This window comes from Piliocolobus tephrosceles, chromosome 3 (assembly GCF_002776525.5).
Source record: "Piliocolobus tephrosceles isolate RC106 chromosome 3, ASM277652v3, whole genome shotgun sequence".
In the NCBI taxonomy this organism is placed as follows: Eukaryota; Metazoa; Chordata; class Mammalia; order Primates; family Cercopithecidae; genus Piliocolobus; species Piliocolobus tephrosceles.
The window spans coordinates 147598778-147612216 of record NC_045436.1 but is presented as its reverse complement, the minus strand read 5'-3'; the positions used below and the strand labels follow the sequence as shown (position 1 = coordinate 147612216).

General features: G+C 39.2%; 1 protein-coding gene across 4 annotated transcripts in view; it reads left to right on the top strand.

Annotated features, from left to right (window-relative positions):
* KLF3 (Kruppel like factor 3) overlaps positions 1-5318 on the top strand; it is a 37676-nt gene extending 32358 nt beyond the window's left edge. For 3 of the 4 annotated variants that reach the window (XM_023224683.3, XM_023224681.2, XM_023224682.3), the window contains one exon: positions 1354-1885. In XM_023224683.3, coding sequence (XP_023080451.1) covers positions 1354-1535 — 182 coding nt within the window. In that variant the 3' untranslated portion in view covers positions 1536-1885. Of the gene's footprint in view, positions 1-1353 lie in introns of all 4 variants that reach the window. The other variant, XM_023224680.3, reaches the window with a different exon arrangement.
* Positions 5319-13439: the final 8121 nt, after the last annotated feature.

Below are 13439 nucleotides of genomic sequence, written 5' to 3'. Positions count from 1 at the left end.
TCTCTAAAAAAAAATTTAAAATGAAATGTTTTAACAGCCTGATTGACTATTAGTAGTGGTGATGTATATACAGGCTCATCTCACCTCAAACTCTTTGATGTGAAATTCTAGTTTGACAGCAGTTTGCATCTGTGTACATTTTCCTTAGCAGTGTAGGTTGCTTTTCTGAGTCTTGCAAATCATTTTTACTCAGAAGATTTACAAAGAGGAATCTGAGGTTTGGAAGAGAAAAGGGAAGGAAAGTGGCAAAATGGAAGTGAAGTTTTTAAGTGAATCCTGGCAGGAGGCAGAGGAAGCTAACACCCACAGAGAGAGCTGAGGGTGATGGCTTATGTCTACAGCAACGCCCAAACAGCAGTGCAAATCGATGATTACTGAGGGCATTGTTGGGGCATTAGTGGGACCCAAGAGGTGGATATTACCAACTTCCAGCCTAAAATTAAAAAGACATTGAATATTTGGGTGACAGTTTAGATATAGGAAAAAATGCCTCTTTGTGTGTGTATTCTGTACCAGGAAGCAGATAGTAGAAATCCTAAATGTCTCATTCAAATGCCAAGGAATAGTAATCCCTCAAGGCTTCTAGAGAACAAGGGGTGTTAAATGGGAGTTAATTTGTCATACTCATGACCCATATGACTAATTTAAAATGTAAGATTTCCATAACAGCCTTTTTATTTGTGAGAGTCTCCCATCATCCTGGTCCTCCCTATCATTTTCTCACAAGGAGCTTCTGTTCCTCATATGTAAATTATCCTTATCATACAGGAGGGGGTTGTAAAAACCTGGCTCAGGACAGATGGGGGAGAATTTGTGTATTTTAGTGCCCCTGAATTAGAGCATTATACTTAGGCATAATTGTTATTGACTAAACAAGAAAGTAAGATGTTAATCCCTAGCAGATATTTCAGTTGTTAGAGACTTCATATTTTTAGAAATCTATTGAAAAGTATAAGAAAATCCCACAAACTTTCAATTTCGAGTTCCCATTAAATGAATAACACTGCATATAATTAAGCTCCCAAGCAGGTTTAAGATTTGGGAGATATGCAAATACAGATCACCATGTATTCATTCACTATTTGGTAGTCCCTCAGAATGGATTTCAGTGACTCTGTTTTAAGAACTCTTAAAATTCTCCTCCCATTTTTTTTTTTTTTGGCAGAGAGCCAATGAAACATTAAGCTATTAGTTCATTTTTTTCTTGCTTGTCCTGCAGTAGTTTATAGTGCACTGTGTTATTGAAGAACAAATATATGAACATATCTTGGAAATATTATTTGTCAAGCATTAGCTCAAAGATCTTTACTGCCTTTACAGGCAAAAATAGCTCTTTTCTTTTTCCTTTTGCAGGAGAAAAACCCTACAAATGTACATGGGAAGGATGCACATGGAAGTTTGCTCGGTCTGATGAACTAACAAGACATTTCCGAAAACATACTGGAATCAAACCTTTCCAGTGCCCGGACTGCGACCGCAGCTTCTCCCGTTCTGACCATCTTGCCCTCCATAGGAAACGCCACATGCTAGTCTGATCGCCTCTGTGTCCTGCCTCAGCGTGACTCCCCACTCACCTGGCTCTCTCTCTGTCCTGCCTCCCATTATCTAACACATTTTTTACATGTACATTTTAATTTGATTCAGCTGGTCTGAATCTCTGAATTTATATCATCCAAAACTTCCATATGGTCAGTAGTAGATGTTCTCTAATCCTCCCTCTCCTTACCACGGGTCAGACCTAAAGAATGTGAACACTTTTTTTTTTTTTTTTTTCCTGGGGATGCTAAGCAAACCCTTCTTATAGATACGTTTAATGTAATAAGAACAAGGGAACATGTAAACTAACATAACCAATTGTCAGTTCTCCATGTATTCCTCAAAAGAATGTCAGAGTAAATGTATTAGAAATACAGTATCCAGACTGCTAGTCCTTGCCAGAGACATTCTTACCTCTGCCCTGTGATATTTTATGCTTGACAGTGAAAATAAGGGTGGCCCCTTGCACCAGTTAGCTAGAAGTACAGCAAGATTTCAAGCTAGTGCAGTCACCTCTTCCGTCATCCTTCACAAATCTTGTCAACCTGGATCTTAGACTTCATCTGAATCAAGTTCTTTGCCTCCTTTGTGCCTGCAGCTCATATGGAGGTCTTTGCCACCAATGGGAGATGAGCCCAAACTTTGGTTCTAGGTGGGTGATGTGTAGTGGTTCAAGGGAAGAGTGCTGTGCTTTCATAGCATGGAGTCGGAGGAGAGGGCCATTGAGCAGTGGGGGGCAGAAGAGGCAATTCCTCCTGGGCTAGGGGTTGTCAGTGAGGTTTGAACATTTTGTTAGCTGTGTGCAGCATTCCCAGAGCTTCAGTCTCTGCGCATTCTCAGCTTTGCAGAACCATGCTGCAAAGCCATATACCGATGGGGTTATCCATGCAACTATCTCCATTCCTACAATGTCCTTAATATGAGATCATTAAACATTGATAGTAGGGACTCTGTGGAATATTTGCCCAGTAATGGTAAGAAATCTTTTGGGTAAGAGTATGGATGGTTCTTCTTTTACCCAATCTGCTTATAGCTTTTTTTGTAAACAGGGAAATGTTGAGTGGTACTTGTATTCCCTTATCAAATTAATCACATAGCTTTTATACAGAAACTCTTCTGTGTGAGCTGTAAGGTGCCAAATTTGCTGTCACTTGTATTCATGACACATCCCATAAAGCATCTGCTAATGCTTTAAGAGATTGATTCAATTAAGACCTGAGTGACACTATTTGTAAATATAACTAGTTGTGAAGCACACATACCTTTATTTTGGGAATTTAAGAAAAAATATAGAAAACCACAGATCAGGGATTCACATATGTAGCTCAAAAATTCCCAAAAGTTTACTGTTAGAGCTGGCAGTTTCCTATCACTATTTCAGTGTCAGAACAAACTGAAAATAATGGCTCGTGTTTATGTTGAAGATAAATAGCACCATTATTGGGGGAAGTTATTCAAAAGCAGGCTTTTGAGCACCATAGTCTAAATGCCAATAAAAATAATTCATACATAGAAATGTCATTGGTCCTAAATTTGAAGAAAGTGAGCAACAATAGTTAAATGTGGGTGCATATAACCAAATTCCCCTTCATCAAGAGTGGAGGAGAAGAGAGAAGAATGAAATCCTGAAGATTCATCCCAGCCACAACTCAGGATCCAACACAACTTTAACTGGGAGGAATACATTGTTTGGTCATTTTTAAAACATCTGTGAATGAGTGATTCCAGAGGCCTGTGAATTGTGTGGGGAGCTTGCTTTGATGGCACTATGTTAATAAAAGTTGTAGGGACTGTGCACCTAAGGCTAAGAGGTCCCACTCATCCGCCCTGTGAACCAGCTGTAAAGAAATGTAGTTGAGAAATGCAAAGAAATGTGTTACCTTGGCACTTGGGTTTGATTTTCCTTTTTTTAAAGCACTGCAAAATTTCTTTAGGATATTAAAACATCCTAATTGGGCTGTTTTTTGTTTTGTTTTGTTTTGTTTTGTTTTTCAGCTAAAGGTAAAGAGAATTTTTTTTTTAGCTAAAGTTTTTCTTTTTTGCAACTATGACATAAATTGAGTGATAAAATGGCTCTTTGAGAAGTGGATCTTGTCTGTATTGTAAAAGCTTAGTCATATTCATGGCAAAGTGTTCATTTCTTGAGATGATTCTTTCACAACACACAAGAATCAAGATGGAACGCAAGGAAAACACTTTTGTTTTTGTTTTGACTGAAGTAACCAGTTTATGTGTGTTCCAATCCATAGAGAAGTGGGGAAAGGGTGAGAAAGGATCGGATTGATCTGGGATCAGCTTGGAGCCTGAGTTCAGCCTCATGGGCATCTCATGGAATTGATGCATTTGCTGTGGCATATTTAAATTTTGTTCAAAAGATTTTAAGCAAGACCTTGCAAAGACTCTTACGTTACTGTTCAGCTTGCTTAGATTGTGTTAACAGTTCATTTAACAAAGATCCATTTTAACTCTGGAACAAAAGCAACCCAGAGCATCCATTCTCTATTCCCATGATGGCCGATATGCTTTCATTACCAATTGGCCCTTACCAAACTTTTCTTATATATATATTTGTATTTTACTATGATAGTTGAGAAATTTAGCCTCTTAGTCATTTTTAGCTGTTATTGTGGAAGACCTCAAATACAAGATGAGATGCCCTTGAACATGTTTTAATGATGTGTGTCATGTTACTACCAATGGCGATTTCAATCGCAATATTTTAAATTGATGAGAATGATTTGTAAACATGAAGTTGCTATTATGTAAATTCTGTTTGTTATAGAGTTTCTTCAATTGTTACCCAAGTGTCATCCTGGAGAAGTCAGAAGAATCAGAATCCATTGTATTTTAGAGTTATGTGAATCTACATCATAAATGGGCATTAACATTCTAAATTGCTTGGTTTGGAGACTGTGTTAGCAGCATAGCTATATTCAACTAGGGAAATGCTAAATACACAGAAGTTTCAAGAGCCTTGGAACAGAATTACAGGGGAACTATATATGTATATGTATATTTTATTAAACACCCATCTGCACTATCAGTATTGCACTAATGTGGAATTTGAAAGACTATTTTGCTGATACTGTATATCTGCGCATCATTCCTGATTAGATTGTTTTAAAGACAATCTGAAAGATCTAAGGTTTTAAAATAATTTGGTTTGAAAATATACAGTTGTCTTGAAGGAATTGCTGTCATACATGAAGTTGCTCCGAGCTGTCTTTATTCTCTTCTTGGTCAAGGTTAACAATTGCTAAATGATCGCAAATTCACCTAAACAATACATTTACAAAGCCATCTTTACATGCATTAAACGAGGGCTACAACAATATTGTTTTACAAATACTAGCACTTTTTTTCTGTTATGTACTTAGTGTTAGAGGGTCAAAATAATCTTTCTGCTTAGCATCTCTTAAACCATACCTGCAAATATAGCAGGATTATTACATTTACAATACTTTAATACTTGTATAAACTATGCAGAAATTTTTAATAAAGTGTAATATATTTTATAAGCTAATAAGACTGAATGGGTAAAGGTTTTTAGCATGCATTAGTATACTTGCAGATACTGAAACATTTTGGTAATCTTTCTTACTAAAGATGTGAATGTTTAATGTACCTTCTCTGTTTCTACTCTGTAGTCCAATGGGAATTCAGTAATGACATTTTGTCATGTCAAACTGTGAACATAAATTTGTACTGTACAGTCCTCATATACTATATACAGTATGCAATATATATTATATACTTGTTAATAAAACCATCAGAATATTAAATGTGATCATGTGATTACTTCATATGCAGTGATCACTAGAACAAAAGTTACAGAGCAATTTAAGAACCCTCGCTTAGAACTTTACTTACTCTGATGGGCAGTTATTGTTGATGGAGGGACAGAAAAATAGATCTAACTAACGGAATTAACTCAGCCCTCAAGCTGTGTCCCTGGTTTTCTGAAAATAGCCAACAGGAAGTCTTCTAGGCTGAAATCATAAAACTGCAGACAATCCAGCAAAAATCTACAAACTCACCTAGCTGATTCTTGAGATACTTTGTGTGTTTGTTGTTTATGACCCCCTGTCTGCTTCCAAAAAGAACTTGCAGTGTATTGTATTAAAAGACATATGTGTATAATACTTAAAACTTTTAGAGTAAAATATCAAGACTCTCATGTTGGGGAGTGGGGAACGAGGAACAGAACAGTAATACATTAAAGTAAATCTGGATAAAAGTATTATTTTTCAAGCCTTTAGTAACCATGTCCATGGACACTGCATTCTCCAACATCACATGAAGAAGTAGTTTCCAGTAGGGATTTCGAGTTGAGTTTTTGTTTTGTTTTGCTTTGGGTTTGGTTTTGGTTTTGGGGTTTTTTTGAGACAATCTTGCTGTGTTGCCCAGGCTAGAGCGCAATGTTGCGATCTCACTGCAACCTCCACCTCTTGGGTTCAAGCAATTCTCTTGTCTCAGCCTTTCAAGTAGCCGGGACTACAGGCGCACGCCACTGTGCCCAGCTAATTTTTGTAATTTTAATAGAGATAGGATTTCACCATGTTGGCCAGCCTGGTCTCAAACTCCTGATCTCAAGTGATCCACCCACCTTGGCCTCAGAAAGTGCTGGTATTACAGGCATGAGCCACTGCACCCAGCCAAGGATTTAGAGCTCTTTTGTTTAAGGCAAATGTAATTACCTCTCCTCTTCCCTCTGCATCCCTGCAATGTAATTGAAACTGAGGCTAGCTTGTTAGACTTCAGCAGTTGTCCTCCAGCCTGGATTTCATTTTAGCAAAACACAAGGTAATGTCTGGCCAGCACTTCCCACATGACTTAGTTTCACAGGTTGGAGATGGAAGAGGTTTGGGAGAAGGCTAAGTTCAGCCTTTGGGGCATTCTCCAGCCTTCTCTGGGGAGAGCTTCTCTGCTTTTACACCACGGTAGTTAACTGCAAGATCAAAAGCACGTGTATGTGACTATAAATCCTAATGGAATACTGGCTTGAATCAGTTCAGTTGACTGGCTGTAATCCTTCCACTACATTTCTTTTTCTTTGTCTTTTTTTTTTTTTTTTTTTTTTTGAGAGAGAGAGTCTTGCCCTGTTGCCCAGACCGGGGTGCAATGGCACATTCTTGGCTCACTGCAACCTCCGCCTCCCAGTTTCAAGCGAGCCTCCTGCCTCAGACTCTCTAGTTGTTGGAATTACAGGCACATGCCACCACGCCCAGCTAATTTTGTGTTTTTAGTAGAGACAGGGTTTAGTGGAGACGGGGTTTCGCCATGTTAGCCAGGTGATCCACCCGCCTCAGCCTCCCAAAGTGCTGAGATTATAGGTGTGAGCCACCGCACCCAGCCAATCCTTTCATTATATTTCTTATGCATGACTTGACACTTGCTGAGTTCAAAATAAGATCCATCCATGGCCGGGCGCGGTGACTCGCGCCTGTAATCCCAGCACTTTGGGAGGCCGAGACGGGCGGATCACGAGGTCAGAAGATCAAGACCATCCTGGCTAACACAGTGAAAACCCGTCTCTAATGAAAATACAAAACATTAGCATGGTGGCGGGCGCCTGTAGTCCCAGCTACTCCGGAGGCGGAGGCAAGAGAATGTGTGAACCCAGAAGGCGGAGCTTGCAGTGAGCCAAGATCGCGCCACTGCACTCCAGCCTGGGCGACAGAGTGAGACTCCGTCTCAAAAATAAAATAAAATAAAATAAAATAAAATCCATCCTTCTAGGAAGAATTGTTACAAGCTGGATTCTGCCCAGGTAAATGATCAGGATGGTCACAAATGTGGATTCTATAAGAAACTAAATTCTTTGGGGGAATGGTTGAACAAAGTTAAGATGTTCCAAACAAAAAAAGACAATACATAACCACTGCCTATTACAGTCAGCCCTCTGTATCCATGGGTTCCGCATTTGCAGATTCAACTCAGGGCAAATAGAAAATACTCAGGAAACATAAAAAACAACACTACAATAATAATGCAAATAATAAGAACACAGTATAATAGCTATTTACATTGTATTTACATTGTATTAGATATAAGCAATCCAGAGAGAATTTAAAATATATGGGAAGATGTGCATCAGTTGTGCAAATACTATGCCATTTTATGTAAGGGACTTTAGCATTTGAGGATTTTGGTATCCCTGGGGGTCCATGCGTACTGACGGATGACTGTATTTTAAATGCTATCGGGTTAAGAAAGCAGGATTAGGAGGCTTGCTGGGGGCCAAGTTATCAATTCTAATCTGAAAGAGAAGAAATGGCTATGTTCAGGGAAGGATGGTGCTAAAAGATAAACTTGGGCACATTAAAATCTTAAAAGAGTTTATTTGAGCAGACAGCAATTCATGAATCTGGCAGCACCAGTTGCAAACAGTTGCCTGATTCAAAGAGACTGAATAAGCTGTTCTCAGAAGCAAAACAAATTATTGGATGGTTGAAGTTGAAAGTTGTAGTTAAAGGTTAGTTGGCAGTTTCTGATTGGTTAAGATTGTTTCCATAGGCTGTGATCATTCACTCTGATTTGGGTTTTTGTTTGCTTACACAGGAACCCAAGGCATGGGAGCTGTCTCAGCCTAATGATCTCCCAATTAAATTATCAAAACAATGGATTGAGATGGTAGTAAATACATATACACATAGATGTAAAAGTTAAACTACTAGAGACCTGACTTGCCAGTGCGTGCACATAAAACTCAACAATGAATTGTTCTTCAAGTGTACATTCATTTTAAGAATGTAAACGGAACCTGTTACCATTTCCTATTGTCCGAGCAGATCATAGTAACAATAGTTAGTAATAGTGCAGTATTTAGAGAGAATGACTCTGAAATTAGAATAACATGTGCTGTAAATTAGAATTATTTTTAAACTTATGGGGAAGTGGGAGGTTGAGTCTCACCAAGGACAGATATGCTTATTGGTTTGAGAGCTTCTGCTCATTATATCCCTGGTTTTGCATTCCCTACAGGCACCCTGAGTGGTGGGGTTAATAGAAAACGGAAGTTGGATCTTCAGCTCCTGGATCATGGCTCTTTCACACTGCATACACTTAATGCATTCAGTGTTTCTTCCTTTTCTCATGATTCAGGAACTCCATCAGTCTATAGACTTGGTGTCTAAAGAACTCAGAGAGGTGGCTCTTGGGGACTTTCAAGCCTTTGCTGATCTGCTCCAGAAGAGATATCACCTCCTGCTGCAAAGTACAAGAGCTTGCCTGTCAGTTACACACTTCTAAAGCTATGTTCATGCGATCCCTCAACTAAAATAATATCCTGCCCACACATTCACCACCAGAATGAGATCCTCATGGCTGAGCTGAGACTTGCTCATCTTTGTGAAGACATTGTTAGATGGTAGTTTGTTTCTGAACCAAGCTAGAGCCCACTAGTCCAGTGCAATAAGGCCAAACATCCACACCAAGGTTTTGCAGCAGGAGAAAGGAGGGCATTTATTTGCAGGGTGCCAAGCAAGGAGAATTGGGCGGCTCATGCTTAAAACCCAACCTCCCCCGTGATTTTTAATTAAGCAAGGGTTTTTAAAAGCAAAGGTAAATTTCAGGAAAGCAAAAGTTATAAGCAAAATCATAAATGTATCCATGGAGTTTATACATTGGTTTGGCCTAAAAAGATGGGATATCTTGAAGCGGGGCTGTATAGGTCATAGGGAGATTCAAAGATTTTCTGATTTGCAATTGATTAAGGAAGGGAAGATTTATCTGAAGACTTGGAGTCAGCAGAAATGAATATTAGGTCTGGCCCATGGGCGTTACTTCCTCCAGGATCCTCAGGAAGAACTGTAGAACAAAGAGCTGTGGTCAGAGCTCAGTCCTTAGTACTCCCTTATCTGAGATCTACATGCCAGCAGATGGCATTTTCCATTTGGTGGAGTTCTGGGTTTCTGAAAAGTAACTGAGGGACATGAGTTAAAATGTTATCTTTAGTTTCTACAGGGAACCAAACATCTTGTAACTCTAACTTCCTTGGCTATTGTTTAATGCTACTATTACCTTCTTGCTTATCAACTTGCTCATGTACTTCTCATGGCTAGCTAGGTGCCTGGAATTCCCCTTAAAGGAATCCAAGAATTTCTTTTATTTCCATTCTTGAGGGTCCAACGGGCTCCTGAGGGAAGCTGGTACTCCATCTCAGTTTATGGAATAGGCGAGCCTGAGTTCTGCTCCTACCTCTCGCCCTAACCTCTCTCTCACCCCTTCACAGTCAGCTAATCACTTCTGAGGCCACTTCTGGGTCTTTTCGCTCCTGTCCATTGCTATTGAGCTCCTGTGTTTCTCACTGGGGCTAGCACAAAAGTGTCTTCAGTCTCTCACTTCAATCATTCTCCTCCACCAGCCACCAAAGCCATCTTTCCCAAACTAAGAGCTGACCATGTTATGCCCGTCTGCTTAGAATCCTTCCATGGTCCTCACTGTACTGAAGCTGGTTCTTCTTAATTCAGCCCTACCCCATTTAAAGCCTCATCGTTCATCGTTAAACTTTTGTTTTCATTTTCCTGTTTTTTTTCTAAGAACCTTCGAACACTTCCCATACTCAGTGAGTGTGATGGGTGCACAAGGCATTCAGGGAGATACCAAATTCTTACTCATTTGTCAAAATCCCACTCAAAAGTTACCTATTCTTTGAGTTTTCTTTGAATGAACTCTACTCACCCTCTCTGCAGAGATAATCTCTCCCTACTTCTTCTTCTTCTTTTTTTTTTTTTTTGAGATGGAGTCTCGCTCTGTCACCCAGGCTGGAGTGCAGTGCTGTGATCTCGGCTCACTGCAACCTCCACCTCCCAGGTTCAAGCGATTCTCCTGCCTCAGCCTCCTGAGTAACTGGGATTACAGGTGCGCACCACCATGCCTGGCTATTTTTTTTTTTTTTGTATTTTTAGTAGAAACAGGATTTCACCATGTTTGTCAGGCTGGTCTCAAACTCCTGACCTCATGATCCACCCGCCTCATCCTCCCAAAGTGCTGGGATTACAGGCGTGAGCCACCACACCCGGCCCTCTCTCCCTACTTCTTTCTGCAGCCACATAATCCTTGAGTTTCCCTCAATTTTCAGCACTTATCACCCTGCGTGGTCAGTCCATCCAGCTGTCTCCTTCCCTCCCTAGATCTCGGATCACCCTAACATGATTCTCTTCTGGGTGTCCAGTGTCCAATCCCCAGCACCAGGCACAAAGCATGCCTGGGTGTGTGTTGGAAAGTGTGCTAGGGAAGGTGTGTTGAATGAGCAAATGGGCACTAATAGCTAACATTAAGTGAACACTTACTAGACCTTGCACTATTCTAAGCAATTTGCAGGCATTAATTAGTTTAATTCTCAACACTGTAAAGCATGTAACTATTATCATTTTCTTTCTACAGATGGAAATTGGGGCACAGACAGATTAAGTAATTTACCCAAGGTCACAAAGATAAGAAGCAGAAGAACCAGCTTCAAATTCAGGCCACCTATACCCAAAGCCTGCTGTCTTAACCATTATATGGGTCTCTGGCCTGGGTGGCCCTCAGGCCATTTCATGCTTCCTCTCAAAATTCAAACCAGGTGTGCCATGGGTGGAATTTTTTTTCATACTTTTACCATACTGAGTCATCTGCTGGGTTACCCTCTCCCTCCCTCCCAGGCCCCATTCATCCACCCCTTCACTAGAAAAATACTGCTAATTCTTCAGTACTTGCAAAGCCAGAAATCCCCAATGGGTAAAGGAAGGGGGAAATTTACTGGTTTCTATAAATAAGAGGTTTGAGATATAGAAATACATTTATATGTATATATACATATATGTATGGGATTACACCTGTAATCCCAGCACTTTGGGAGGCTAAGGCAGGTGGATTGCTTGAGTCTAGAAGTTCAAGACCAGCCTGAGCAACATGGTGAAACCCTGTCTCTACAAAATATACAAAAATTATCTGGGCATCTCATACATATATATGTATATATACACACATATATACTTATATGTACATGAATATATATCTACATATGTATGTGTGTATATGTGTGTGTGTGTGTGTGTGTATATATATATATATATATTATTTTTTTTTTTTTTGGAGACACCATCTCACTCTGTTGCCCAGGCTGGGGGCAGTGGTGTCATCTCAGCTTACCGCAACCTCTGCCTCCTGGGCTCAAACGATCTTCCCACCTTAGCCTCCTGAGTAGCTAGGACTACAGCCATGTGCCACCATGCCCAGCTAATTTTTGTATATTTTGTAGAGATGGGGTTTCGCCATGTTGCTCAGGCTGGCCTTGAACTTCTTCTGGACTCAAGCAATCCACCTGCCTTGGCCTCCCAAAGTGCTGGGATTACAGGCGTGAGCCACTGTGCCTGGCCTCGATTTATTTATTTTTTTTAATGTCAGGTGAATTGTATCTTTTAGATAAAAATCATTCTTTTTAATGTACATTCAGTCATATCATTATAATGAAGACATAGAACAATTCCATCCCTCCTTAAAATTCCCTCGGCCTCCTTTATATTCACCCCGTCCTCCAGGCCTATTTTATTTCCCTGTACTTTCACCTCTTACATATGTGTGTCACCTTTTTGAGTCTGGTGTCTATTGTTTCACATTAGGTATTTGAGAGTCAACTATGTGGTTACATGTATCAGTAACTTGTTCCTTTTAATTATTGAATAAGGATATACAACAATATGCTTATACAGTTACCAGTGAAAGAATATCTGGATTATCTTCAATTTGAGGCAATTATGAATAAAGCCACCATAAATATTCATGTACAGTTATTATTAACCTTTTTGTTCAATTTTTGGGTTTTGTGTTCCTTGCTCTTGGGTAAATACTTAAGAGTGGGATTGTGAGATTGTGTGCTAAGTAAAGATTTAGCTCTTTAACAAATTGCCCTGCTCTTTTCCAGAACAGCTATGCCATTTTGCATTTCCACCAGCAATGTATGAGAGTTCCAAGCTATTCTACAACCTCACCCACACTTGGTATTGTCAAGTGCTTTGTTTTGTTTTATCCAACCAAATAGGTGGGGCAGTATCTCATTGTGGTTTTAATTTGCATTTCCTTCATGACTTATGATGAGCATCTTTTCATGTGCTTATTTGCCAGCCTCATATCTTCTTCAGTGGAGAATCTCTTAAAATCTTTTGCACATTTTGTATTGGGTTGTTTGTTTTCTTATTATTACATTCTGAGAAGTCTCTGTACGTTCTAGATATGCATCATGTTTTGCTAATATTTTCTCCCAGTCTGTGGTTTGTCTTTTCATTTTCTTAACAGTGGTTTTTCAATAGAAGACATTTTTAATTTTGATAAAGTTTAATTTATCAATTTTTTCTTTTATGAATCATAATTTTTGTGTTCTATCTAAGAAATCTTTCCCTAACCCAAGGCCACATACATTTTCTCCTCTTTTCTCCTTCTAGATTCCTTATGGTTTTAGGCTTTACACGTACATCTATGATCTATTTGGGCTTAATCTTTGCCCATAGATATAATTTATGAGTTAAGGTTCATATATATGTCCAATTGTCCCATCACCATTTATTGAAAAGACTATTCTTTCTCCATTAAATTGATTTTGCATATTTGTCAAAAAATCAACTAACCATATATGTGTGGGTCCGTTTCTGGGTTCTCTGTTGCGTTTCATTAATCTATGTGTCTATCTTTTCACCAAGACCACACTATTTTAATTACAGTAGCTTTACAACAAGTCTTCAAATTAGTATGAATTTGCTAACTTTGTTATTCTTTTTAAAAATTATTTTGGTTGTTCTAGCTCCTTTGGGCTTCCATTTAAATTTAAGGACCAGTTTATCAGTCTTTCAAAACAAAAGCCTGCTGGGATTTTGCTTGGGATTACACTGAATTTATAGAACAAATGAATGTTTCAATGTAAA